This window comes from Odocoileus virginianus, chromosome 12, assembly GCF_023699985.2.
Source record: "Odocoileus virginianus isolate 20LAN1187 ecotype Illinois chromosome 12, Ovbor_1.2, whole genome shotgun sequence".
NCBI classification, from domain to species: Eukaryota; Metazoa; Chordata; class Mammalia; order Artiodactyla; family Cervidae; genus Odocoileus; species Odocoileus virginianus.
In genome coordinates, this window is record NC_069685.1 from 49,793,537 (window position 1) to 49,821,118 (window position 27,582).

A 27,582-nucleotide genomic window follows, 5' to 3' on the forward strand; every position below is an offset into this window, starting at 1 on the left:
CGATGCTTTCTGGGAACAGAGGGAAGCAGACGGTGGAAGTTGAGGGAGTGGGAATAGGAAACTGCATGAGGAGCCTGGAGAGGGAGGTAGAGAGCAGGACTCCAGGACCTTGTCATTCACGGACAGGAGTCTGGACTCCCTCCTGAGGCAGTGGGGAGCCGCGGAAAGGCTCTGAGCAATGAAGTGCCATGACTTGATTTGACTTGAGTTTTATTCAATACTACAATCCCTCAATGGGGAATGGATTCAGGGGGCATGGAGGTTGGAGTGACAGAAGGGAGACCCGAAATAGGGCCACTGCCCACATCCTGGTGACAGAGAGATGATGGTGGCTTGGGATGGGGAAGTGGTGGCCGAGAAGGAGAAGTGATGGACTTGAGACATGGTTTTCAGGTAAAATCACCAGGATTAGTTACGGTAGCCACAGCCCACTTCTGGTCCTCAAATTCCCCTTTCCAGTTCTTCTGAATCACTGTCCCTATTCATAGTAAGCCAAAGGTGGAAACAACCTAATGTGTTATGGATGGAAGGATAAACCAAAAGGGGTACGTCCATACAATGGAATACTACTCAATCATAAAGGAATGAAGTACTGATAAACACAGTAACAGAGATGAACCTTGAAAACATGATGCTAACTGAAAGAAGCCAGGCACAAAAGGCTGCAGAGTGAATAGCTCATCCTGGTCTGTCCTGTTTCTCTCCTGCTCTCAGGCTAGGACTGGACAGTGATTGAAGCCCATATAGTGGTGGGGAGGAGGTAGCAAGGGCAGGAAGTACAGAGAGCTCTAGGGAAGTGGAACTGTGTTATTTTGGATGGAACAAAAGGAACAGCAATTCCTATTCGTTGAGAGTATCTGCTCTGTGCCATGCACTTTATATACTATGACTGTCTTTACTGGACGGATGAGGAAGCAGAGGGCTAGAGAAGTGTATGGATTTCTCCGTGACTTCCTGGGACTGAACCCAAGGCTGCCTAACTCCAGAACTTTTCTTCTTCACCTGGGGCCAGGGCTAGGGGGTGTCACTCATCCTGTCCATATAAAACAGTCCTATATTGACTGTCCTGTCGCCTGAAATGTCCTATTCTACTTTTTTTTTCCCCCCAATAAATCCCACGTTTTCCGCAGGGTTATTTTCCAAATGTAGCTGAGCGTTAAATTTGCTAGCCAAGGAGGAGTTTGAACACTCAAGCCTAGAGCTTTATTTAGCAAACGGTCCCGCCCAGGACCCCGAGGCTTTTTCCAAAGCAATCCGCTGCCTCCTGTACCTAACCCCTGAAAGCGCGTTGAGTCTCCGGGTTCTAACCTTCTACCCGGAATAGGACACTGGGAATTCCTAAACCAGTTGCTGTTCCTTTAAGAGTGGTTCCGGGGGCGGGCCCACAGGGCGTGGCGAATCCGGGGGTGTGTACCGGATCCAGGGTGTCCAATCCCGGAGCGAGGGACGAAAGCGGGGGCGGGTCCGTCACGGGAAGGTTGGGAAGGGTTAAGAGGAGCGTCTTTGGGTCTCCGACGGTCTGGTGGCCTCCGCCTCCTTCCGTCGAATCCGCGCTCTCCCGCGGCTGCGCTGGCTCGGCAGCCCGGGAGACAAAGCACCGACGCGGCCGCCGCCACAATCGAGCGGGTCCCGGGCCATGGCCCGGCCGCCCCCTGCCTCCGGGCCTCCGATCCCGCCACTGCTGCCATCGCCCTAGGCCGTGCCGCGAGGTAAGGCCGGCCTGACGCGGGGGGAACCTTCGGGTGGATCGGCAAGGGACGCGGGACCGGGCTTGGGCCGCCGTGGGTCTCGGGGTCCCCCACGCAGTCTGGAGAGACCTCTGCTAGGGATCTGTCCTTTTGCGATTCCAAGCCAGCGGTAATTTTCCCGTCAGGGACTCCAGCTGCTGGGGCGAACTTGGCCGGTGACCCTCCGGCCCCATAAAAGACCTCGGCCGCTGAGGCAAGTCTGCGGACTAGAGAACTCCACTTGGCTCCCACATTCTTCCACCGACCACCTTCATCCACGGCTCACGCTGTCTTTGAAGGAACACACCACACACAAAAGGAGAGAGGGCAGCTAGGAGCAATGGCCTGGGATGGTGGTCCTGGCATCCTTGCAGCCCCTGCCCAGGGCAGCGCTGGACAGGAGTTCTTCAACACATGTTTTTCTGCCACACGCTCTCCAGCATGTCCACTGCTGGGTGACACTTGGGGCAGTTGGATCCAACCCCAGGACCTGGCTTCTTTCCGTGAAATGAGTGGCAAAAAAAAAAAAAAAGCCATGCCTCAGTTTCCCCAGACTCCTGGGTTCTGGGAGATCTGTGTCCCTGGAGACCGAGATCTAATTATTTGCCCTTGGGATAGCTTCTGACTGTGTGCTCACTACCTGCTCAGTATTTTGTAAGCTGTCTCTTCAAAATTAATATTTTCAGTTCTGAGAGGGATGGCTATTAATGTACTCATTTTATACATGAGGCTGTGTTCTCAAGGCCAATGAAGCCTGGATTGGAGGAGGCATGGGGACCAGAGAGGGGCTGGGATGGTCCCCTCTAGCTTCCTGCCTGGCCCGGGACTGTTGAATCAGCAGTAGTGCCCGCAGCGGACTCTGAACTTCTTGGAGTGTGGGGAGATAAACCGGGGACCAGGCCCTCCCAGAGGCTGGAGCCTGTGCCCCTGCTGTTTTCTCTCACCTCCTTCCTGGCTGGACTGGAGGAGGCAGGGCCATGGGCAGAGAGGGGTCCTGTGTTGGCTGGTGACCTTGGCTCAGGGTTGGAGGGGGAAGGGGGCAGCTGCTGAGTGTGAGGGAAATTGCTGTTCATTTGGCCTTAATGGGTGGTGAGACTCTACCCCCTTGGGCTGGCTGCCCAGAGCATGCCATTCTAGGCACAGAATTGTACCTTTGGGCAAGTTATTTAAGCTCTCTGTGTCTCAGCTTCCACATCTATGAATGTGGGATGAGGAAAAGACTTCTTCTGAGGCCGTTGAGAGGTTTAAGTAGATAATTGCTTGACTCATTCTATAGGTCTTTGAGCACCAACTACATGCCAGGCACTGGAATTCCGACAAAGAATCTTTGCCCTCCTGGAGCAGGCAAAAATGAGCCAGGTAATGGGTCTGAGGTTGTGGCTGAGGTGTGGGAGAATGATGTGCAGGGTGGTGGTCCTCTTGTGTACGGATACCTTCTCCTCCTTGAGGAGGTGATGCCCAAGCTGAAACTTGGCCATCTGAAGATAAGGGAAAGGCATTCCAGGTAGAGGGAATAGCCAGCGCAAAAGCCGTGAGATGGGAATATGCTTGGTGTGTTTGTGGAACAGCAAGGAGGCCAAGGTGGCTGGAGCGGGGGGAAAGGGAGAGGGAAAGGTAACCTGGAAGACCTGGAGAAGAATGGATTTTATAATGAGACCGGTAGGGAGCCATGGGTGCCATGGGTGCATTTAGAGTGGGGGAGGGGTGTGATTGGGCTTCGTTTATAGGATCTCTCTGTAGGCCCAGGGGTGGGGCCTAGGAAGAAGTTAAGATCTTACCCTAAAGAACACCAACATGGAACAGGCATGGTGGAGGCAGGGAGACCAGTGAAGAGGCTACTGTCCAGGCAAGCCATGATGGGGCCGGGGGGGGGGGGGGGGGGGGGCAGGGAGCTAGAATGGGAGATGGCAGTGAGCAGAGATTAGGCCCCTGATTTGGAAGAGGTTGGAGGGGGGATCAAGGTGACCTGATGAGTGACCAGATGTGGAGGTGGGGGGAATCCAAGGGCCTTTCACCAAGACAATACCAGGGGGAGCATTTGGGGAGGCTAAGAAGAACGTCACCAGCTACCAGAGCTTAGCACGTACTGTGCCTGGCACTGTGCTCAGCATTTCTACGTAGTCATTGTGTCATCGTCTCAACAACCCTGACTTAGGTGCTATTATTCCATTTTACAGATGCAGAAACAGAGGCCCAGAGAGGCTTAAAGCTTGCCCAGCGTCACATAGCTCGGACACTCCAGACCTGACATTTGAACCCAAAGAAGAGCAAGTCAAAACCAGAACTGGGCAGAGGGCAGGGAAGTGAGCTGTGGCCTGAGAGGTAGGAGGGAATGGGGTGAGTACGGTGGGTGGTTCCTGTGGGAAATGGGGCTGGGGTCCACATCGGTCTTGCTGGGGAGTTGGGAGAAATCCCTCCCAGTTTGCAGAGAAAGAAACTGAAGCTCAAGAGAGGGGAGGCCTAAGTCTGAAGTCACATAGCTCAGGGAGGCAGAGCAGAGATTAAACACCTTGAATATTCAGGGGCTGTGGCCTTGGTCAGATCAACTACTAGATCAGGACAGGCTGATAATCAGCACTAGATCATGGCCCATGTTGCCTCTTCCTGGAAGCCCTTCTTGAGTGTGTAGGCTGGTGAGATGAGGTGGATTGGGGATGGAGCAACTGCCTCCTCTGCCCTGGGTCAGGTTGCCTGTCTGGGCCCCACTGTAGCCGGCTGCTCCGGCTGAGCCGGAGGAGAGAGAGCCTCCTTTCTGGTAGAGCCTCATTCCTCCAGGTCCTGAGTAAGGCACTGCCCACTGGGGAGCGAACATTAATTGAGCACCTGCTGCACTCCAGCGACTTTATATACTTTGCTTCTTGAACAGCGTGGCCACTGTCCTATGTAGAGTGAGGTTTTGAAGTAGGAGCACAAGATGCATTTGTAGCGCGGCCATGAAAACCCCAGGGGAGGGTGAAGCCACACTGGAGACTCATATGCCACCTACATCCTACTTGGCCATCATATACTCCTCGGGGTAAAATCACTGTGGCCAGGTGCATAGAGTCAGATGCCTCTACTGCAAATGGGTGCACAGTGCTCTCCCTCCAGCCTCTCTCACTTGTAAGCGTGAACCAAGTCGTGGGCCCGTGGTCTGGATTTTGTAACAGTCTTCTTTGCCATTCTGACTGCCTCCCCCCCCCTCCCCTTCCTCACTCTGCTCCAGCCTCACCAACAACCTCAGGCACACGAGCAGCTTCCTACCTCAGGGCCTTGGCACTTGCTATTCCCTCTGCCTGGCATGTCCCATGGGCTCAGTCCCTCACCTCCTTCAGGTCTCTGCTCAAATGTCACCTTCTCAGTACAGCTTTTCTTTTAAAATCAAAGACTCCTTTTGTCCTTAATACTTTTGATCTCTCCTCCCTGTCTTATATTTTCCACACCATTTAAGACCATTTGACAGATGTACCTTGCCTGTTTTGTTAACTGTCTACTCCCTTCACCTGCCACTAGCATATCAGCACCAGGAGGGCAGCGACTCTCTCCATCTTGTTTACTGCTCTATACCTAATGCCTAGAACAGTGCCTGGCACACAATAGGTGCTTAATAAATGTTTGATGGATGAAGTCCCTATTGTCCTCTGAAATAGATTCTGTTCACATCCCTATTTCATGGAAGAGCAAATCAAAGCGGACATCAGCAGAGATGGGATCTGACCACGAAAGGTCAGCTGGTCTGGTACCCAGGGGTGATAGAATTAGCCGTGCCTGAAAAGAGGCCTGGGTTTGGATTTCAGCTCTTGGCCCAACTTGCTTTGTGGCCTTGGACCAGTGGACTAAGCTCTCTGTACTTTGTTTCCCCACCTGGCAAAGGGGTAAGGCTAGTCCGGCCACCTAAAGGATGTTTCGAGATTAAATGACTTCATGTATATAAAATGCTTGGCAATGCCCTAAGAATCCTCACCATTATTTGGGGGAGGTAGGATGGCAGGAGAGTTAACCAGCCTGACTTCTGGGGCCAGTCAGACTCGGGTTCGAGTCTACTTTCTGCTCCTGAAGAGGTGTGTGAGCCTGGGCAGGCCGCGTCTGCTCTTTGAGCCTCAGTTTCCTCATCTGTGAAATGGGGGTGGGGTGGGGTGGTGATGAGTGCTGTGGCAGCCAGGGTGGTGTGAGGTCACATGAGGCGGCGGCCGCATGAATAACCACCGCCCCGGTGGGGGGACAGCAGGTCCCGAGCACGCGCCATGAAGCTGAACGAGCGCAGCCTGGCCTTCTACGCCACCTGCGACACCCCGGCCGACAACACGGGCTTCCTGTACAAGAAGGGCGGCCGGCACGCGGCCTACCACCGCCGCTGGTTCGTGCTGCGCGGCAACATGCTCTTCTACTTCGAGGACGCGGCCAGCCGCGAGCCGGTGGGCGTCATCATCCTGGAGGGCTGCACCGTGGAGCTGGTGGAGGCCGCCGAGGAGTTTGCCTTCGCCGTGCGCTTCGCCGGGTCGCGGGCCCGCACCTACGTGCTGGCGGCCGAGAGCCAGGCCGCCATGGAGGGCTGGGTGAAGGCGCTGTCGCGGGCCAGCTTCGACTACCTGCGGCTGGTGGTGCGCGAGCTGGAGCAGCAGCTGGCGGCCGTGCGCGCGGGCGGCGGCCCACCCCCGGCCCGCCGGCCGCGCGCGCTCCCGTCCAAGGAGAACGGCTGCGCGGTCTGGAGCGCCGAGACCCCCGCCGCCTCCGCCCCCGTTAGGGCCAATCCCGGCTCCCGGCCCGGCCCCGAGCCCCCGCCACTGCCGCCCCGCCGGCGGGCCTCGGCGCCCAACGGGCCTCTAGATTCCGCCTCCTTCGCCCAGCTGCACGAGTGGTACGGACAGGAGATCAGGGCGCTGAGGAGCCAGTGGCTCAGCAGCCAGGCCCAGCCCTGAGAGGCTGGGGGACCTGGTCGTGAGGGAAATCGCCATCAGGGTCAGCCCTGAGGTCCCTGCCGGGTCTGCCTTCGGGAACTCAAGGTGCTGAGAAGATGCTGGCTTCTGAGGGATGCTTTGGGACCTCTGTAATTCAGAGAGAGCCTAGCCTTGAGGAGGCACCGTGCCCGATTCTCAGGAGGCTCCAGGCCCTAGATGATCCTCAAGCAGCCAGAGAGCTGTTTTTGTGGGAGCCAAACCCATGCCAACAGGTGCCTTGGTCGCCTGTCTTGAAGCACCGAGCAGAGGCTTGTTGCTGGCGACACGCCTTGGCCGGGGCGCCTGGGACCTGCCAGGACCTATGGCCTGGAAGGCACATGCGCAGTCAGCACTGGTCCAGACTCGGCCCCACGTGGTCAGGAGGCCGGGTTGTGCTGCACCACACCTGGGCCTGTCCTCCTTTTCCTCCAAGGCCTGCTGGAGGAGCTGCCTGGCTCCCAGCCACCTTCCTGCCTCCATAAGCAGCAGGTGCAGAAAGGCAGCACCGGTGTGGGTTTTCATGTATGACCTGCACCGGGCTTCTATCCTGGAGCAAGGCCCAGGCAGGACTATTCCTGGGGCCTCAGGCAGGACTATTCCTGGGGCCTCAGCCAGGCCTTGGGGTGGTGCCTCCGGGGCAGTAGACCCTCTAGCCTTGGGCCATGTCTGTGTGCCTGTGGCAACTCTCACCCTCTCCCAACACTCCTTAACCACATCCTCTGTCTTCTCCCAGAGCCAGCTCTCCCGTCCTTGGCCTGGGGTTGGGCCTCGCAGGAGCCCGCCTGACCTTGTCCAGTCCTGGGCCGGGCAGCCGTGGCCTGAGCTGACTTCCCAGCAGGTGCCCCTGTGAGTCTGAGCTGACTCACAGCCCAGAAAGGGTCCAGATGCCAATCTGATAGGGGCAAAGCAGCAGCTGCCAAACCATGTCTGGCTTCCAGAACCCTCTCCCATCACAGCCTGTCTCCGTGCTCACCAACTCAGCCCCACTGTCGCCCAACAATATTCTGAGGGAGACGAGGTCTTGCTTTGCCCCGCACTCAACTTCTGGTTTTACTGTTATTCACTCACCACAGTGGCCATTTTTCATCCAGGGAGAATCTCCGGGGGCTGGGACACCCTGGCCTCAAGCTGGGTCATGTTTACAGTCCTCAGTGCCTCAAAATTGGGACCCCCTGAGGACACCTCCGCCCTAATCTTTATTTCCCCAGAGGCTCCCTCTTGGAGACACAGACTCGGCCCTAGGCCCCTTCCTGTTGCCTTTGGAGACCTCGGGGCTTGGGAAGAATGGGGGCTGTCTGTGTGTCTGCAATCACCAGCTCACTGCTGGCTCAGCTGACTGGCGTTTCAGTTTTAATTTACTTTTTAATACTTTGGGGTGTCTTTTTTTCCTCCTAGCAACAAAGTTTGGTATTTTTGCTGTTTTTGTTTCTTGTTGGTTGGTGAAGGGATAGGGTGCCCTGGTTCTGGGCTTGGCTAGTGGCAATGGGGGGTAGTTGGTGCTGCCCCTGGGGTGGCGGCAGGGAGCCTTGGCTGGGGACAGAGGAACCTCCAGAATCTCACCTGACTCTTTGCCTTCTCCCTGGCGAGCCCTGCTCAGCTGCAGGCACCTCTGGGGGTCTTGGTACACTTCCCATCCCCCCTTCCCCCAGTCCTGAGTGGTGGGGCGGGGTTGGCAGCTCTAGTCTATAGGCTCTGGGGTCTCAGGGGGTGTTAAGAACTGTTAGGTGCCCATGTCCTGGCCAGACCCAGCTAGTGTGGTGAGGCGCTGGCTCCAGTCCTGGTGTAGGTTTATAAGCTCTAAAGGTACAATCTCCCCCCACCCACCCTCAAAGCCCCAACATGGGGTCAGGCTGCCTCCAGAGCTGGGCAGGGGAGAGATATAAAGCAGGCTGGGAGAGGGAAATAGAGGCTAAAATGAAATAAATAAAAAGTCTATCAAGTAATGGCTGGCGATAGCTTTTTTTTCCCCCATCTAAACCCTGGACTGACTGGCCTGGCAGAGCCAGGAGCGAGCCCTGCGAGAGGTGACGTGTGTGCGCTGAGTGCTCCCTGGCTGATGCTTTGTCAGGAACATTCTTGGCACCTCTCATGGCAGATACTGGCCCCCTTTTACAGGTGAGGAAACTGGCTCAGAGAGGTTAAGACATCAGCCAGGTTCACACAGCTCCAAAGTATCAGAGCAGGGCTGTAAACCTCCGGAAGCCTGTGGAAGAAGACAAGAGCCTTTGAGAGGAATGTGAGGCAGTGGGGCCCCCAAGTTCCTTTTCAGAGGGGAATGCAGAAGAAGGCAGGGGGAAGGTGAGGTGTAGAAAGAAGGTCAGCTGTGGGTTGAAGGCCTGACAACTGGGAGGGACCCCAAAGGGGAGAGCCACACCTGGCTCTCCTCACTGATAAGAGCCCAGAGAGAGGAGGATTCTGGCACCAGTGCTAATTCAGAGGGAAATAGCCAGTGACTAGTGATGTCTGCTGTGAACAAAGGGTGGGTGGCCGCTGTGTTTATGCTGTGTATCTGTTATCGCACGTATGGTTGCTGGGCTGATGGGGGATTCACAGATGGGAAGGGGCTGGCCCAAGGTCATCCAGCATGATAGACTAGCCTTTAGGTTCTTTTATTTATTTATTTTTTTCCTTATGTCCTTTTAACATGGATTCAGAGCTGGGTCACATGCCTCTTGACAGTCTGGAAAAATCATGTGCATCCAGGAAAGTGTGGCTTAGGATGAGTAACCTGCAGTCCTTGGTCTGCAGAGCAAGTTCAAAGAACAAGAAAAATACTGAGGTCAGGAATCATGCCACTCTTGAGCATCCAGGATGTGCTGAGTAATTCCTTCCTGGTACCACAGCTGACAGATGGGGGCTGAGTCAGGGTGCTGCCTGTGGCATTGGTGACCACAGCCACTGCAAGGCCTGGGGCACAGCATGGAGAGAAGGCCCCCAGAGGGAGGGTGCCAGGGAGGGAAGCCCTCACCTGCAGGCTTCTTAGGAACATTTCCATGGAGCCATGAAAGTGGAAGGGGTGACAGGTCACTCAGTGGCCACCTGCTAACAGTGTTTCCTTTTGACTCAAGGGAGGTGTGCAGGGCACCTGCCTAAGGAAGACCACAACATCCCAGGATCATGGCAAAGTCGAGGAAGTTGTCTTCACTGCAGCAGTCTTTGGGGGGTACTGTATGTGTTCAGAAGGAATATTCTGAGAAGCCGCCTGGGGGCAGGGGATGAGAACCTCATGGAGGGCAATCAAGCCAGAAGTTATGGCTCCCTGCCCAACATCCATCCACCCTAAATGATTAGTCAAATTCTCTCAGTTGTGCTACTCCCATTTTGTTTGCAGGGACTGGATAAACTTGACCTGCTAAAGAATGGCTCTGTCATTTCAAAACTCATCTTAACCAATGATCTTGCACATAAAGAATAATGGCACAGAGAAGGGGTGGTATTGCCTCAGAGTCATATATACCTTAGTCAGTACATTGACAATCACTTTGAGCAGACCGTCCTTGACAAACTTAAATGGGATAACTGCCTACAGTCTTATCTGTCTGGTATATATTTTGAATAAATCTATTTGGTTCCTTAAAAAAAAAAAAAAAGAATGGCTCTGTGTTGGGGTGGCGGCAGGTGAAATGAGTGAAGAGGGCTAAATGTATGGTGATGGATGACAACTACATTTGTGGTGATCACTTTTCATGTATATAGATGTTAAAGAATGGCTGTATGACCCCATTTTGGCCAATGAGATGTGAGTGGAAGGGCGTTCTTGCTTCTAAAGACACAAAGCGCTCTGGGAGTAAGCCATGTCAAACCTGGAGCCATGGCATCCATCTTATGATCATGAAGTAGGTCACGTTAAAGAAAAGATCCCCTGCTGAGTTTAGCACACATTGAAAATATCCCTGAACCACTGAATCGTGGACCCAAGAACCTACCCTTTTTCTAGAAGTCTTGTTGTTTGAGGTAATAAATGTTTAAAACTTTGGGGGAGGGGTTTTTTCATTATTTGTAGTCGGAGGCTTCCTAATGGACAGCTTGAGTGACAGCAGCTTCTCCGTTTAAGGAGCATGGCTCTGGGTAGCCAGCCCCAGAAAGGATGTTGTCAGCTCACTGGGGTGAAGGTTAGGGCTACAGTGGGATTCTCTGGGGGAGGAAAAGGGCCACTTACCTCCCCCCATCCTTTTCCTGGATGCCTTTTATCTCTCCTCTTCCAAGTGAACAAATATGGAATGAATAGCCCTTTCCTCCCCCTACTTCTGGCTCAGTATCTTTTATCTTCCTTAACAGGGCTGTTTTGTCTCTACTCTGGCTAGACTTGGTGCCAACTGTCCAGCGCCTTCCCCTCCACCAACACCCCTCCCCAGATCACCTTACACAAAGTTTTTTAAGGAAAAGGCCCTGCTACTTGTCCCAATTTCTAAGATTGCAGCATTCAAAATAACTCTTCCACGGCAGTACAATGAAAGACTGCTTAAGTCCAGCTGCAGGTTTTGCATTTTCTGATCAAGACTTTAAAGATGAGCCCACGAACTATTTTTTACTTAGGGTTTCAAAACGGATGCCCACTCCTGACAGAGGGCTCAGAGCTGCCTTGGCTTGGTCTACCTGTGCTGGGGGCCACGGCTGCATCTCTTCTTGCCAGGCACAGCTCTGAAAGCACTCGGGCTGCTGCCACTGCCCTCTCCTCATTGTCCAGGGGCTCTGTTCTCATTGTTTCTCTAGTTACGGGGCCAAGGAATGGTGGGGCAGTGCACCCAGACCCCCAAAACTGCAGCTCCTTAGAGAGCAGGGACAGGTCTGCCTCCCGTGTACCCGAGGCCTGGCACAGTGCCGGGCACAGATACATCCAAAATTGCCTCCTGGGACTTCCCTGGTGGTCCAGTGGTTAAGGAATCAGTCCTGCAATGCAGAGGATGCAGGTTCGATCCCTGGTCAGGGAACTAAGATCCCACAATCTGCAGGGCAACCGCAAGCAAGTCTGGGCGCCACAACTAGAGAAAGCATGCGTGTGGCAATGAAGACCCAGCACAGATTTAAAAAAAAAAAAGCCTCCCGTGCCCATTCACTTGATCCTACTCTCCCTGACTACAGCTGCTTGGGCAGCAGTTGGTCCTGAGACACCAGCTGAACCAATAAGTGTCCTAGGAATTTTGAATAGGTGGGTATGACAGACCAAATTGGATATGAGGTGGCCTTAGGCAGAGAACAGAATGGCTCAAGATAAGTGTCCTGAAACCTGGCTGAATTTCTTGCCTCTGGGTTTCCCAAGGTTTACTCTGGATCTTCCCAATAAACTGCACACCTTTAAGTGGATCATGTTTCTTTCAACTCAACAGTTATTGACTACGCCCAGACACCCAGCATCTCCTAGTGCCTGACACACACGGTGGGGCCAAACAAAGCAAAATGAATTAGAACTGCCTCCCATTCACTAAGATCTATGATGTCTGAGACAACTGGGGGGTGGGGGGGAAAGATGTGGGTGTGGTTCTTTAAAATGCAGATTCCTGGGCCCTGGCTACAGGAATTGAGTCAGGAGGTTGCAGCAGGACCTAGGAATCTGCACTGTGAGTAGGGAACAAGGGATTTTAGAACCACAGCTTAAGAAATGTTCATTTGATCTTCAAAGAAACTTATAAGGCAGGATGGCAGGCAGCCTCCCTGATGGCCCCTGCTGATCCTTGCCTCCTGGGGTCCACACCCTTGTGAAGTCCCTTTCCACAATGAATAATGGCAAGCCTGTGTAGCTGAGAGGATTCTATGGACAGTGGGGCTTCCGAGTCTAGGTTGTAATAGGAGACACTCCAACCTCTGCCTGGCTCACTCTCAGCTGGCATGTGGTGAGGGCACTCAAGCAGCCCCTGGAGAGGGCCACTTGCAGAGGAACTGCAATGCCCAAGTGAGGGCTGGCACCTGTTCACTCACCATCTGAGTGCACCTTCTTGCAAGTGGATTCTCTGGCCCCAGAAGAGCCTTCAGATGACTGCAGCCATGGCCCACAGCTTTAGCTGTAACCTCAGGAGAGACCAAGGAGCCAAAATCACCCAGTGAAGCCACTCCCAAATTCCTGATCCACTAAGACTGTGAGATGTTTATTATTTTAAACCACTAAGTTTTGGTTGTTAGTAAGAGACAACAAATACAGGTAGATACTATTATGATCGATCGAGTCCATTTTGCAGATCAGGAAACAGTCATTAAAGGGTCCTCAGGTCACCTAATAATAGAGTTTAACCCAGGCTGGGATGATTTCAAAGCCATTGCTTTTCTATCAATAAGTATAGCCTAGGGGACTGGAGAAGATCACAGACCATTAAAGAGATTAACTGTTTTACCCCTCCCACTGTTGGCCAAGGTTACTTGGGGTGGTCCCTACCACTCGGGTTTGGAGGGGTGGCCTTAGCCCTCTGGGTACCTGTGAAGCAGCACACACTCAGTACCTGAGCTGTGGAACTCTTGGCCTTGAGAGTGATTTCTAGAAAAGTCATGCCAACTGTCATGGGCCAAACAACCAGGTACAGTCTGGCTTTCTCATTCACTAGGAGGTGATGGGAGGTGGGGCTTCTGGCCCAACAGAGCAGCTCAGCTAGGAGGAAGAGGCGGTGGGAAGAGGAAGTGGGAAGCAAGGGCTGCAGGAACCTGAGGGCAGGCCGGCACTGGGAGTGGGCCCTGCCACTCTCCTCTGGCCTGTCATCTCCTCAGGCAGATGGAACCTCCTAACCTAGAAGTGCCAGTCTGACCATAGCAACCACCTGCCTCATACAGCCCATGGCTCCTCAATACCCTCAAGAGAAAGGCCTATTTCCCAGCATGACGCAGGGGGCTTCAAGATCTTACCTTGTCCCTCCTTCCTCTCTCCATCCTCACAAGTTCCAGCCTCCTTTGCTTTTGTTTCCCATGTCCCTGTCCCATGTCTTGCCAGCTGTTCCTTCTGCCCGCCTCTATGCTTCTCTTCTAACTCCAGTTGTCTTTCAGGGGTCAGCTGAGATGCCTCCTCCTCCAGGAAGCCTTCCTGGACCCCACTACTCATGCTCTCATGGTGTTTCCACCGTTTAAGCACTAAGTGCCCAGCAGGTACTCGATCCAAATTTATTACCTGAATGAACTGCCACCAAACTGCCCCCCAGCTCAGCTCTCTCCTCTCCTCTGTCCCCTGATCTAAACCTGCCTCTGCCTGCAAGGCCTTCCCTGCCCTCATTTCTCCCTGGTCTTTCCACTCCCGCTTTCCCATGGTCCTTAGTTCAGAATTTTCCATATTTCTGTGTTTTTGCTGAATTTTCCACTCCAGATGGGTAGCGACTGCAGACATAGTGTCCACACCAAAGCTAACTGTTCAAAGGGAGCTCTGGTTCCCAGACCCCAGGGGCACCTACTCCTGCAGGCTCTTGGGTCACATGTGTGTGCGCATCAGATGAGGCTTCCTCCTCCGCCCCTGCTGCCACACTGGGGGGATTTCTGACTTCGGACCTCCAGAGCTGCAAACGGAGTGTCCTCTGGGCCTGTCCTTCGCTTTACTTTGGAGCAATTAATTATCCTAACCAAGGGGGAGGCCACTAATCATTTAATTCTTCCTGCAAGGATGTGTGGAAAAACTGGGGTGATCAGAAGGTTTCCAGACAAAGAGGAAAGGTCTGTCTTGGGATGCCACGTGCCCTTGCCTCCTGGGTGAGTAATATTCAGTGCTACTTCGGAAACTCGCCTGACTTTACTGGTCAAGAAAAAAAAACAAACCTCCTGCAGCTTGACGCATAGAGACGCACCATCACGGGGTGAAGGAACCCAACCCCCCGCTCATGAAAACAGTAAGTAGTACTGAGCCCTTACGTGCTACACAGTCTTACACGCTTTACATGCATCATTATTTCTGATAATGACCTTTTGAGTTGGTTGCTGTGACACCCCCATTTTACAGATGAGGAGACTGAAGCCCTAGTTATACAGCTAGGACACAGGTGTTGGTGACCAGGGAGCCCCTTGTGGCATTTTTTCATCAGGAAGCTGGAGGCACCTGCCACTCACACCCTCCACTGAGGTGGGCACAGCTGGTACACTGACTGGTCTCAGGGCCATGGCCTGTGGCCTCCAACTGGGGCAGGGTACAGTCTTGGCTCCTCGGATCTAGACCCAGCATCTAACCAGCTTCCACCTGTTGCAATGAGTGGAAAGTGGATTCCAATCCTTCCGTCTTCCTCTGTTGGAGCCCACAGCACAGTCACCAGCTGAGATATCCACAGGATCCAGGCAACTGGCACAGGTACAGACAGGCAACTGTGCTCATGTGTCCTAACAGGGGCAGCCACTCCTCAACTAGCTGTTGTCATACTGGAGCCCAGTAACCTCAAGTTTTAATGAAAGTAGAACATTTTTTAACACTCTACACAAAAATAAACTCAAAATGGATTAAAGACCTAAGTCTAAGACCAGATACTATAAAACTCTTAAGAGAAGACATAGGCAGAACACTCTGACATAAATTACAGCAATATCTTTTTTGAATGTCTCTTAGAGTAATGGAAATAAAAACAAAAATAAACAAATGGGACCTAATTAAACTCAAAAGCTTTTGCATAGCAAAGGAAACCATAAACAAAATGAAAAGACAACCCACAGAACAGGAGGAAATATCTGCAAACTAGGATTACTACCAACAAGGGATTAATTTCCAAAATTTACAAACAGCTTATACAGTTCAGTATCAGAAAAACAAACAGCCCAATCAAAAAAAACCTAAGGGCAGAAGACCTAAGTAGTTATTTCTCCAAAGAAGACATACAGATGGCCAACAGGCACATGAAAAGATGCTCAATGTCACTAATTATTAGAAAAATGCAAATCAAAACTACAATGAGATATCACCTCACACCAGTCAGAATGGCCATCATCAAAAAGTCTACAAACAATAAATGCTGGAGAGAGTGTGGAGAAAAGGGAACCTTTCTACACTGTTGGTGGGAATGTAAATTGGTACAGCCACTATGGAGAACAGTATGGAGATTCCTTAAGAAACTAAAAACAGAGCTACCACATGATCCAGCAATCCCACTCCTGGGCATATATCCAGAGAAAAACATGGTTCAAATGGGTACAAGAACTCCAATGGTTGTCGCAATGCTGTTTACAATAGCCAAGACTGGAAACAACCCAAATGGCCAACAAATGAATAGATAAAGAAAATGTGGTACATATATACAACGAAATATTACTCATCCATAAAAAGGAATGAAATAATGCCATTTGCAGCAACATGCATAGACCTAGAGATTATTATGCTAAATGAAGCAAGCCAGAGAAAGACATATGATATCACTTATATGCAGAATCTAAAAAAATGATAGAATTGAACTTATTTACAAAACAGAGACATACAGACTTAGAGAATGAACTTATGATTACCAGAGGGGAAGGGAGTGGGGAAAGATAGACTGGGAGTTTGGGACTGAATGTGCACACTGCTATATTTAAAACAGATAACCAACAAGAACCTAGTGAATAGCATGGGGAACTTTGCTCAATACTCCATAATAACCTAAGTGGGAAAAAAATTTGAAAAAGAATAGACACATGTGTAACTGACTTTGCTGTACACCTAAAAATAACACATTGCTAATCAACTATATTCCAGTATTAAATGAAAATTTAAAAAAGAACATATAAATACAAAAAAAAATCATGGTTTTTACCTGACAAGCCCCCATATTTTAGTGGTGGCAAATGAATTTTAAAAACACCATTCTGTAAAACACCCAAGGGGAGATCTGACCCCCAATTTGCAGCCCCAACTCCAGAACAAAGGAAACAGGACACCCAGACATTATTATACAATTCTGTATTGAGCGACGCGTTTATTACAGAACGTGTTCCTTTTTTTCTTTTTAATTTAAACAAAGTTCATCAATCTCTCATAGAAACGGTTTTGTGGGTTTTTGTTCTGTTTACCGTTACAGGACATGAACCTGACAAAGTTGTTCACAGGTCTGCCAGCTTTAAGTATAACAGGATTTTCCATGTTCAAAAGACTATATGCTAAGTGCTTAATCAAATCCCGTCACACAAAAGCCAGATTTAGTCCTTTAAGAACTGCAGTCTGCATGTAAGCCTGGATTTCAGTGTTGTGTGGCTTTCAACAGTAAAAAGTGGTGTGTCTCCCACGATTGCCTTAGTTGGGACAGGGTGGTGGTGGCTAAAAGGAGATTTTTCATTTGTTCCAGATTTGATTACTCTGAAAATTGGTCACTGTTTCCTACTGTCAAAATATAAAAATACCTTCATCTGGATAAAAATGTATACAGTGGAAAACTCTTCAATGCATAGCCTGGGTGTATGGAAAAGGTTTTCCAGCAGGGTCTGTGTTGTTCTTTATGACTGGTGTGGAGACTGCAGCCTGGGCTGGGTGCATGAGAGTTGAGATTTCTGAACGGCCCTCAACTGATCCCTTCTGCTCAATGGAATTTGTTGGCCTGGGTTTCAAGATATTTGTTGCATCCTTGAAATCCCTGTCAGCCATCTCTCCCTCTGGTACTGGGTTGGCAGCATGACGACCACCTTTTCATTGTCATTCTGGATGGAGCCGATATGGCTGCTGTGATATCCCCATTTTGCAGATGGGGAGACTGAGGCCCTAGTTACACAGCTAGGACAGGGGTGCTGCTGTGTTGGTGACAGGGTATGGTGGCTGGTCCATCCAGATTGAGAGCTCTCCCCCTAAAAACCAAGATGATAAAGACGCTGGAGGGAGGGCTTCTCTGAGTTGGGGTGCTGAGTCTTTGTTCTCAAGAAGGTCATGTGTTAGAAGACAGGAGGCTGGACTTGGAGACTGGGATGTAGTGGTCATGCTGCAGTGAACTCAAACCTTTGAGCTTCATTCCGCACAAACCTGGAGGTGCAGATGCTTTCCAGAAAGCACCAGGGTCAACTTGAGAAGGAAGATGATGAGAGAGGAGTTGGGGGTCTCTAGTCTGATGAATCTATTTTTTGGTGTGGGGTGCTGAGCTGGATGCTTGTGGGATGACCAACACTGTTATTTTCTTCAAACACAAGGAGGGGAAAGATGGCAGCCACAGTCTTGCTCTGGAAAGCCAATAGGGAAACTTCCCATGCTGTGGCCACGATTCAGGTTGAGGAATGGCGTCACTCTGGTTCAAGCACTACCCTCTAACCTCTCGCCCCCGTACCGGGCTTTCCAAAGGATCTGGAACCACGTCTTGCCTTTCAGGTGGACGAGATGGGATATCCACCCGCTGTGGTCCACAGGTTCCTGACGAGAGGGAGCGTAAGCGGCCTGTGTTGTACCATGTTACAGCTCAGAGGGGATGGCTGGCCACAGCCCACGTCTCTACAATACTTACAACAGCACAAGACATTCTGTGTTGTCAAGGTTGCGAAACAGACCACCGGAATGAAACACACCCTCACGGCATCGAAGTTTTCCTTTAGAGTCTTTTGGACTTGGTCTTTTCAACATGGTTTCTGGAAGGGCAGTAGCAATGCACTGTGTCTCACAGACAGACATGGAAAAAAATGAACCGTGGTTCAAAGGTTATCTAGATTTTGGTCAGTCTTAGTGTTTTGTGATGGCTTTGAACAATTCTCTCCTTTTAATCTCATCTAGTGGCAAAAAAACGACACAACTTCAGTGTATACTTCGCAACAGTTGTGACAGCATCCTGATTTTATAACTCTGTTAATATCAAAACAGCATTAGCTGGGAATAAATTCCAAAGGATCCTTTATTAAAATATCTAAAAGTGGTCTATAAATATTTATTTTTCTAAAAGAGTTTGGAGCTTCCAAGTGAAAATGTGGCTCCACTTTGCTTCTGCCTCTGGTAGAGAGGCCAGCAGGGAGAAGATGGTGCTCCCTGGGGCCGGGGGGAGTCGTAAAGAGGCGGCAGGGGCTCCGGCCCCACCTGCTCACTCGTGACTTCATAGAGCTCAGATTGCAACAAAAACGGAAAACGGCGGGGCCGTGAAGCTGCTGTCCATGCTGTGATGGCTGCGCCAGCGCCTCCCTTCCAGGCCCCGTCCTGTCTGGGACAGCCGGTGGCCCCCCGGCGCGCCCCTCGCCTCCACCTTCAGAACTCCCATTCCAGGGCCTCCTCCCGATTGGCAGCCCTCTCCAGCCGGTAGATGATGCTGTTCAGGTTGGCCATCTTCTCGTGCCGCCGCTGCAAGTTGGGGTTCACCTTGGTGCTGGGGTGCAAGGCCGCGGTTGTGTCGGCGGTGGGGCTGGCACTCAGCACCTTGGCAGGCAGGGTGCTGGGTGGGGATGGGGAGATGGGGGCTGAGGAGGAAGGGACAGGCGACACGGACATCATGAGGCCTGGTGAGGAGGCGGCCGAGGGCGAGTTCAGCGACACCTCCAGGCTGCAGCGGGAGGACTCTGAGGCGGACTTAAAGCTTAGGGGGTCCGGGTGTAGCCGCTCCCCGCCCTCACTCTCCGGGAGGGGGTGCAGCGAGGGGCAGGCTGGGGTGGTCCCGCCTGGGAGGAGGAGCCCTGGGGCTGCTTTGGGGAGTCCGTCATCACCCAGAGGGTCAGGATGCACCTCTCGGGGGGAGCCTTGGCCTTTGTCCGGCTCCTTTGAGTCCTGGCTGCAGGCTTGTTCCTCGGCCTCCTCAGTCTGTTCCTGCTTAATCCTCACTGGAGTCTTCTCCTGGGAGGTCAGGTGGGTGACGCTCTCCTCGGGACCCTCCTGAAGCTTTAGTTCCTTCACCGTAGGCTTCTGGTCCTCGGCCTCCGAGTCGGGGCTCTGTGGGGTGGGGTCTGGGTGGGAGTGGCCTGGCGGTAGGCTGCCAGGACCCCCACTGGGGTCGAGGTCTGGTTCCTCTTGGGTCCCCTCCACCAACATCTCCCGGCGCATCCGGGACCTGGGGCAGAGACGGCGGTGAGCAAGGGGCTGGAGGGGACAGCTAACCCTGAAGTCAAATCACATGAGTGGCCCTGTGACCCCCACCCACTTCCCTGGGGGCTCACTTTGCATAAGCTTCTTCGCATGCAGCATCCTAGTAAGCCCTCTCAACAACTCCACATGGTGGGCTATCATCATCCCCACTTCAGAGGCGGAAACAAGGCTCAGAGATGCTGGGTGATATGCCCCAGTTCCACAGCTAGTAAGTGGCAGAACCAGGACTTGAACTCAGGGCTGTTGGATTCCAAAGGAGCTCACGATCTAGACCTGTGCAGCCTAGTGCAGCAGCCACTGGTCACACGTGGCTCTCTCATTGTTAACAGTTGTTATACTGGCTGCATGTTGAAATGGTTGCATTTGTATAAGTGTCCGTTGCTCAGTCGTGCCCGACTCTTTGCGACCCCATGGACTGCAGCCCGCCAGGCTCCTGTGTCTATGAGATTTTCTAGGCAAGGATACTGGAGTGGGTTGCCATTTCCTTCTCCAGGGGATCTTCCCAACCCAGGGATTGAACCTGCGTCTCCTGTACTGCAGGCAGATTCTTTACCAACTGAGCTACAAGGGAAGCCCTGCGTTTGTATATACTGGGCTAAATAAAATATGCATGTGTGCTTAGTCGTGTCCGACTCTTTGCGACCCTAGGGACTGTAGCCCGCTAGGCTCCTCTGTCCGTGGCATTCTCTAGGCAAGAATACTGGAGTGGGTACTATTACATTACTTTCATCTGTCTCTTTTTTTTTTTTTCCCCATTTATTTTTATTAGTTGGAGGCTAATTACTTTACATCATTACAGTAGTTTTTGTCATAGATCTGTCTCTTTTTGTTTAATTTTATTTTTCAATTTTTCTTCAATGTGGCTACTAGAAAATTTTATATTATATATGTGGCTTTTGTTGTATTTCTATTGGACAGTGCTGCTCTAGAGCATTTCTCAAAGTCAAAAGCAGATCTAGTTTGTGGTAATAACTCCCTGCTTCTTTCCTGGAAGGACTTGTTGACATCAGCCCAGAAGGGGAAACGGAGGCCCGGAGAATAACTTGTCTAGGTCACCAAGGCACACAGAGGCAGAGCTGGGCCCAGAACCCGGGTGCACTGAATTCAGTCCAGAACCCGTCCTCTCTTCACTTCAGTGGCCTCCCTGCTGTCAGAGGGAAACTTGGTCTCATTTATTATATTTTAGGGCAGGAAAGGCTAGGATGGGTTTAACTCCATTAATTATTTCCCTAATAACACGAGGTCCAGAGAGGTCAAGTCAGTTGTCCAAGGACTTTTTAAGTATCTTCAATGCTGTATCCCTCTTTAGTTGATGACATCATATATTATTATTTAATAATAATAAAGTACATGTTACTGATATAAAATAAATTTATAAATTTCAGTGATAAACATCATAATTAGTGCTTATCACATATCAGATACTGGACCAAGCACTTTTTGCAGATTATTTATTTTTCATAATGACCTTATGAGGGGCAGACTAGTCTTATGCCCACCAACAAAGATGACAAGGCTCAGAGGGGCTCAGGACTGCCACGGTCACAGAGCCGCAAGCAGCGCAGTTGGGCTCTGAACCCAGCTGCCTGACTACACTCTCCTGCCTCCCTGCCCAGGTCGGGGATGGGGCTCCATCCCAGGATCCTGAGCCTGGAGGGACGATCATCGGTGATCTGGCTCATTTTCACCTCTCAGTTCCTAGTCCCTCCACAAAGGTGGCCTTGCCCACCTCTCAGGAGACTCTGTCTTCTCCTTCAGTTCCCTCTAGAGGGAAGAATTGGTGGGACCAGGGGAGTGCTAGGGTGTTTTGGAATAGGTCAATTGCCTGAAGCTTTATCATTAGAACTTCCAAACTGTGGATCAAATATAAATATCTGGCTAATATTCATTTACAACATAGTAAAAATTAGTCCTTTTCTTCAATTCTTGACTCCCAAATCTATAGCAGGTCCTTCCCAGTAATTTTTTCTCAAACCATCCTATTTTTCACTTTTCCCAGAGCTCACTGAAATGTGTAATAATACATTAATATAAGAATTCATTTAATAGTCACCATCCCTGCTGGTCTGTGAGAGATGCTAAGGACTTTGCCTCATTCTCTTTGGTACTTGGGACAGAGTAGGTGCTCAATAAACACTTACTAAATGAAGCAATGTGTTCTTCTATAATTATAGCTCTTTGAGAGTAGTTTTTTGGGGGAGTGAAATTCTACTTCTTCAAAGTCCAGCTGAAATGCCACCTCTCAAAAATTTTCCCTAGGTAGAATTCCCTTTTCCCTTAGTTCTTTATTCCTTCTTGTTTTCACAGCATTTATTAGCTTGTCATGAAATTATCTGGTTTGTGATTTTAAACTCTCTAAGCACAGGGATGATGGCTTTGAACCCCTGTATCTCCCAACCCTGGCTCACTGCATATACATGGCAAATATTAACTGAAATGAATATGCTGGATTATAATGGAGGGATATGTTCCTGTGGAAAACAAGAGGGGAGAGAATGCCTGGAAGGGAAGGAGGGTGTTAGGCTTTAAGGACCTATATCATCTGCCGTTTGGCAGGTTCTGGGTCTAAGCAAGATATAAGCAATATTTTACATTGTGTTTATGCCTGTAGTTTTTAATTTGATTCTCAATTCACTGTTGTGGGGTAAATTTTAAGCTCCTTATCTGTAAAATAGGGATGAGACTCAGAAAGGTACAGTGATTTGCCCAATAACACACAGCCAAGGTGGGATTTGAACTCGGGTCTGTGTGATGCCCATGCCTGGGCTGTGGAGAGAGATTTCAGGTGTTCCATCTTTCCAGGCTCCTCCCTTCTCTTCTCTCAGGGATCAAGAGACTCTCCTCTCTGGCACCACAGGGACATGAGACATTTCTTGCTCAGGAGGCTTGGTGGGGAGCGCCTCAGAGGGATGGTCCTTGAAATCGCATCAGGCCTTGTCTTCGGGGTTCTCAGGAAGCCCTTCTGCGGTCTGCTTGGGAACGGTGCACCCAGTCTGTGCCCCGAGGCAGCCCAGTGCCCTGCAGGTCAGCCACTCCGGCGATGAGGGGCTGGTGAGTGGGAGGAGGCACCGCTTCCGTTAGGAATCACCCACTCAGAGGGGCTGCCACAAGGGTTTGCTCCGCCTCGGGAGTGGGAGGCGCCCCAAATCAGGGCACTGACGCAAGGCTCAGTGGGTAGTTAGGGAACCTCGGGCCTGTGCCCCAAACACCACCCCCGTCCCTTGTAGAGGCAGACGCGGAGCAAGCTGGTGAATCCATGACACCGGCAGCGACAACAGTGACGTCAACGCCTGCCACCTCCTATGTGCCAGGTTATTTTCTGTAAGTATGTTAGCCGCATCAAATCCTCAAGGCAACTCTATGAAGTAGATCCCATTATAATTCTCATTTTATGGGTTGGAAGACTGGGGCTCTGGGAGGTGAAGTCACTTGCCCAGGCCGCACAAGATGAACACTGTCGAGCTGGGACTTACATCCGGGTTTGCCTACGTTATAAAGCTAAACACCCAGCAACATGGCCACCTCGTTTCCCAGAGGCCATGATGGGCTCCCTCCAGGCCCTGGATGAGGAAGTGGGGGGCGCCGGCTGAGACCCCTGCCCACCGTCCCAGGGGCCACCAGGCGCCCTGCCTCCCATCCCTACCTGTAGTTGTGGAACCAGTTGATGACGGTGTTGGTCTTGAGGTTGAGCTGGAAGGAGAGGAGCTCAATGGTCTGCTGGGAGGGGTAGGGCTCCAGCTGGTAGGCCTTCCTCAGCGCCTCCTTCTCTTCGGGGGCCAGCACCACTCGGGGCTTCTTGATCTGCAGGAGGCTCAGGTCTTGGGGCTGCAGGCAGGGGCTGGGGCACTCGGAGCGGGTGGCTGGAGACTCACTGTCTGAGCCAGCGCTGATGAGGCCGTACCTGCGCTTCAGGTAGGCTGGGGCGGGGGAGGGAGGGAGGGAGGGCTGAGGGGGGCCGACTAGAGGCTCCCCTGAACCGAGGAGGGGGCTCAAGCTGAACTGAGCACCAGCCAGCCGTCCTCAGAGCCCTCTGTGCCCCAAACGTGGGGACCCCGGCCCAGTCTCAGCCTTTTCTCCTTCCACGTCCTCCTCGTGAGACGTGAGACGCTCACCTGCCCACACCTGGTCATTAACACGCTAATTGTTAACATGTGTGGAGGGCTGCCCTCACAGACAGGAAGTACTCAAAAAAGGGGGTTCTGCAGCATTCTCGATTGTCAGAAGTGTCCCTGAATTTCACCAGTTTTTTGGAGGGCAGGGGGAAGACATTAGTTTTAAGATTTTTCTCTCCTGTTTTCACAGCTTTCTCTGGAGCTGTCTGTGGAGTCTGTGGGTTTGGTGCGGAGGTGGTACAGATGCAGAAAGTGGTGCAGAGTCTTTCGCCCTTGGCCCCTGCCAGGCTCTAGGACGTTAATTTTAAATGAACATAGTAATTGCATGATGCATCTCAGCCTCAAATCATCAAAATGTGTGTGCATTTGGGGGGAAGCCCACCCCAGAATGGAGGAAGTAAGGTACTGGGTCCCATTTAATCCTCACACCAATGCCCTGAGGTAGATGCTATGACTCTTACTTTCAGATGAAGTGGAATGAGGCACAGAGAAGGGAAGTAACTTGCCCAGATCACACAGCCGGCAAGCGGCAGGACAAGTTCTCAACTGCACCGCTGTCTGATGCCCACAGCCAGACTTGATCCTGCCCCCTGTGCCCTCGTCATGACTTGGGGCCCAGCTGACAACTTTCCAACTCCTCAAATCTTATCTCCCAACTGGATCTTGAGCTTTCTTAGACCTGGGAATCCCTTACGCACAAAGCATGAGACTGGCTGGGCCACAAAGCAGGTGCTCACTGCCAGTTCAATTTTTCAGGGATATAAAACACTGTCAGACAGTGTAAGAACCTGCAATTTCTTGTCCGGTCCTGTAAGGGGGGAGTTATCATTTGCTGGGTCAATTTTGTGCTTTGTTGTGTAGAATCCAGGTGATGGGCAAAGGGGGTAATATAATAGGACTCTGATGCAGAGGATGGAGAGATCAGAGGGGGGGGGGGTGTTTGGGGAATATGCAGGAGACCCTGGAATGGCTATGGGTTTGTGGAAGGATGCTGAGAGAGACGGCGTATGGGAATTTTCAGGGGAAAAGTATTAAACATTTTAATGACTTGCAATTATGTTCCATGGAATGGCTATTTCTTGCAACCTACACTAGGGTAAGACTGGACCATTGGGACCCTGGGTTTATTTTTTACGGTTCCAATAGGAAAACTTGAGGCCAGACCCAGAGTTCCCAGGGCTTACCTTTCTTCTCCAGCTTCTTCATGTCTCTCAGCTTCTCCACGTTGTGGGGGTCGTTGAGCCACAGCTGCATGCGCACAAAGGGCTCCCGGCCCTTCAGGCTCAGCTTGTGCCAGGGTTTGGGGCGGGAGAGCAGGTCAGACACGGAGCCCTGGGTCAGCCCTAGGATGCTCTCCCCGAAGAGCCGCTGCCCTGGGGACAGGGGAGGAGGGGGACGACCTGTTACCCCAGGCTGGGCACAGGTGCTCCCGGGAGAGACAAGGGACAGGCAGAAACCAGGGAATGTCTCCACTAACTCAGCAGGGAGGACCAGACACAGCGGGGGGCCCACGCCTGTGTGCATCTGGGGAACTTTCTGCAAAACAGGAGGTGGGGGCAGGCAGATAGCTACCAAACAAAAATGCTGTCATGATTTAGATGTTATTCACTCCTAGGGGATCCCTGACGTTGTCTGCAAACTTCATGTACATAAATAAGTATCACCTTGTCAGACAGTAATTTGATAGATTCTATCAAAATTTCAATGTGCAAACCCTCTGATCCAGCAATTCCACTGCCTGGGATTTCTCCTCCAGTTGTACTTGCCCAAGGGCACAAAGACGCATGTGGATGTGGTTTCAGAAGCAGCAAGAAATTGGGAACAAGCAAAATGCTCATCAGCTGCATAAAAAATGTGGGGCATTCATGGCCTTAAAAATTTTGCAACAGTGACAAAGACTGCAGGTGGGCTATTCATTCTAAGGCGGAAGAAGATCCGCAGAACAGTGTTAGTTTTTAAAAAGCAAGTGGAAGGACAGCCTGTGTGTAATTTCATCTATCTAGAAAGAAGAAGAGAAGAAACTAGGCGAACATACAATTTTGTATGTGTTCAGAAAATATCAAAGATACAGAAAAACTGTGGCATATGACTGGGAGGTTAGGGGAGATTTTATTTGTTTAAATTTTAACTTTTTTTTTCTGTATTGTTTGGCATTTTCAAATAGTGATACCTTATTTTTATTATAGAAATTGTAGTGAAAAGTTGGGGTTTGTGTGAATCTGGGAGGGAGACTTGACTCCCATCTGAGACGTGGAGGAGTTTGTGATTCAAAAAATTAAAGAATCCAGATTTCTCCCTTGGACCCCAGCGTTGGATGAGGACTGAGTTAGAATCTTACTGGGACTCTCTAAGTCCTCCTGGAAGGAAGTTTTGAAAGCTGTGGGCTAAGAACTTGAGGAGGACAGCATACTGACCTCCCTGCTGTCCACTCTAGAGACCCAGTTCAGAGTCAGATGCCTCCCCGGGGGCCCTGGGTGGCCCAGGGCTGAGCAGCACGTGCAGAAGGGACCCCAGTGCCTGGGATCTCACCATGGTCTTTCCTTAAGGCAAGGGGGAGCCGAGCAGGGCAAGAGGCAGCATCCCTGACTCCCGGTACCCTGTACCTAGGTTGTTGTCTGTGAGGACCTCTTTGACCCTCTTGGTGATGGAGTACGTGTCCAGCTCGGGGGACATGGCCACAATCTCCTGGATGCCCCCTGTAGTCTGGCTGCCCGAGTAAACCTTCCCACTCAGTGATGAGCTGGAGCGTCCCTCTGGCTGCTGGTTCTCCTTGCTGCCCTCCAGAGTCAGACTCAGGGGCTCCTGGGAGCTCTTCTCCGGTGGCTCCGTGGGACTAGGGGGTGGGGATGGCGAGGACCTTGGTTCAGTGGGACTGACTGTGGGCCGCAGAGAGACAGAGAAGGCAGTTACTGCAATCTGGCATAGACATGCATGGTTTGGGCAGGCTTGTTTGTTATAGTCTGTTGGCAACAACCCATTTTGCAACTATCACAGTAAAATCTCAGGCAGGGACCATCCTGGCTATGAAAACCAGTAGATGAAAGTTGGAGGAGGAAAAAGATATCCACGTAGTCCCAAAGTATCTCCCCACAAGATACTTATTTTTTTTCCCCACAAGATACTTGTTAAGTACAAAGGGAAAAATAGCAACTTTACAAGTACAGCTGTCTGCCAACACCACCTTAATCTAGTGATTGAAGTTAGCACCTCCAATCACAGGACAAATCAACAGCTGGTGACTCCTGATATGATGGACTGAGAAGGACAGAGCAACATTTCTGGGATATTCCTGCCCGAAGTGCACAGCTTGAATCTAACCACGAGGAAACATCAGACAAAGTTGAACTGAGCATCAGTCTATAACATAACTGGCTTCCAGTTTTCAAAAACGTCAAAACTAAAAAACTTTAGGGAGAGGCAGAACTGTCCAAATTGAAAGAGACTAAAGAGACATGATGACTAAATACAAGTGATCCTGAATTTGACCTGGACAGGGAAAGATAAAATTATATAAAGGTGATTATTGGGACAACTGAAGAAACTTGGAATATAAATGGTGGGTTACATAGCAGTATAGTATTATTGTAAAATTTCTCATTCTTGGTAAATACTTTTGAAATATTTAGGGGTAAAGGGACATGCTGTCTTCAATTAACCTCTTAAATGATTGAGAGAAAGAGCATAAATATGGCAAAATTACTAACTGGTGAATCGGTATGTAGGATATAGGAAGTTGGTTGGTCTACTGCTTTAACTCTTTGGTAAATTAGAAATTACATCAAAATTAAAAGTTAAGAGGAAAAAAAAAGGACTTGGCAATGACCGATAAGTCCAACTGCCAGAGTTAGGTAAGTAAAATACAGTGAGTCCCCAGAGCAATCAATAATAATGTAATGAAAAGATGCATATAAGACGAGTAAGTTCTGGGATCTGATACA

The 27,582-nt window shown here is 50.9% G+C and overlaps 2 protein-coding genes across 12 annotated transcripts in view; one reads left to right on the plus strand and one right to left on the minus strand.

Annotated features, from left to right (window-relative positions):
* The first annotated feature begins 1,437 nt into the window (after window positions 1–1,437).
* Window positions 1,438–16,914, plus strand: PHETA1 (PH domain containing endocytic trafficking adaptor 1). Of its 3 annotated transcripts, XR_011490681.1 has the most exons (5): window positions 1,439–1,709; window positions 3,004–3,086; window positions 3,905–4,049; window positions 13,610–13,708; window positions 14,213–16,914. XR_011490681.1 is itself a non-coding variant. In XM_070475193.1 (4 exons), exon 4 carries the CDS (start codon window positions 5,951–5,953, stop codon window positions 6,623–6,625), a length of 675 nt encoding a protein of 224 aa, XP_070331294.1. In that variant the 5' UTR covers window positions 1,438–1,709; window positions 3,004–3,086; window positions 3,905–4,049; window positions 5,932–5,950; the 3' UTR covers window positions 6,626–8,586. The 3 variants fall into 3 exon arrangements, 2 of the variants coding, with proteins under 2 accessions (XP_070331294.1, XP_020753163.2); XM_070475193.1 differs by lacking the exons at window positions 13,610–13,708; window positions 14,213–16,914 and adding an exon at window positions 5,932–8,586 and having other exon boundaries at window positions 1,438–1,709; XM_020897504.2 differs by lacking the exons at window positions 13,610–13,708; window positions 14,213–16,914 and adding an exon at window positions 5,935–8,586 and having other exon boundaries at window positions 1,438–1,709.
* The window catches only part of CUX2 (cut like homeobox 2), a 287,416-nt gene continuing 276,279 nt past the window's right edge, over window positions 16,446–27,582 (minus strand). For 8 of the 9 annotated variants that reach the window (XM_070475190.1, XM_070475187.1, XM_070475188.1 and 5 more), the window contains 4 exons: window positions 26,248–26,520; window positions 24,829–25,017; window positions 23,176–23,449; window positions 16,446–19,497 (listed from right to left, as the gene is read on the minus strand). In XM_070475190.1, coding sequence (XP_070331291.1) covers window positions 18,705–19,497; window positions 23,176–23,449; window positions 24,829–25,017; window positions 26,248–26,520 — 1,529 coding nt within the window. In that variant the 3' untranslated portion in view covers window positions 16,446–18,704. Of the gene's footprint in view, window positions 19,498–20,379; window positions 22,581–23,175; window positions 23,450–24,828; window positions 25,018–26,247; window positions 26,521–27,582 lie in introns of those variants that run through there. The other variant, XM_070475191.1, reaches the window with a different exon arrangement.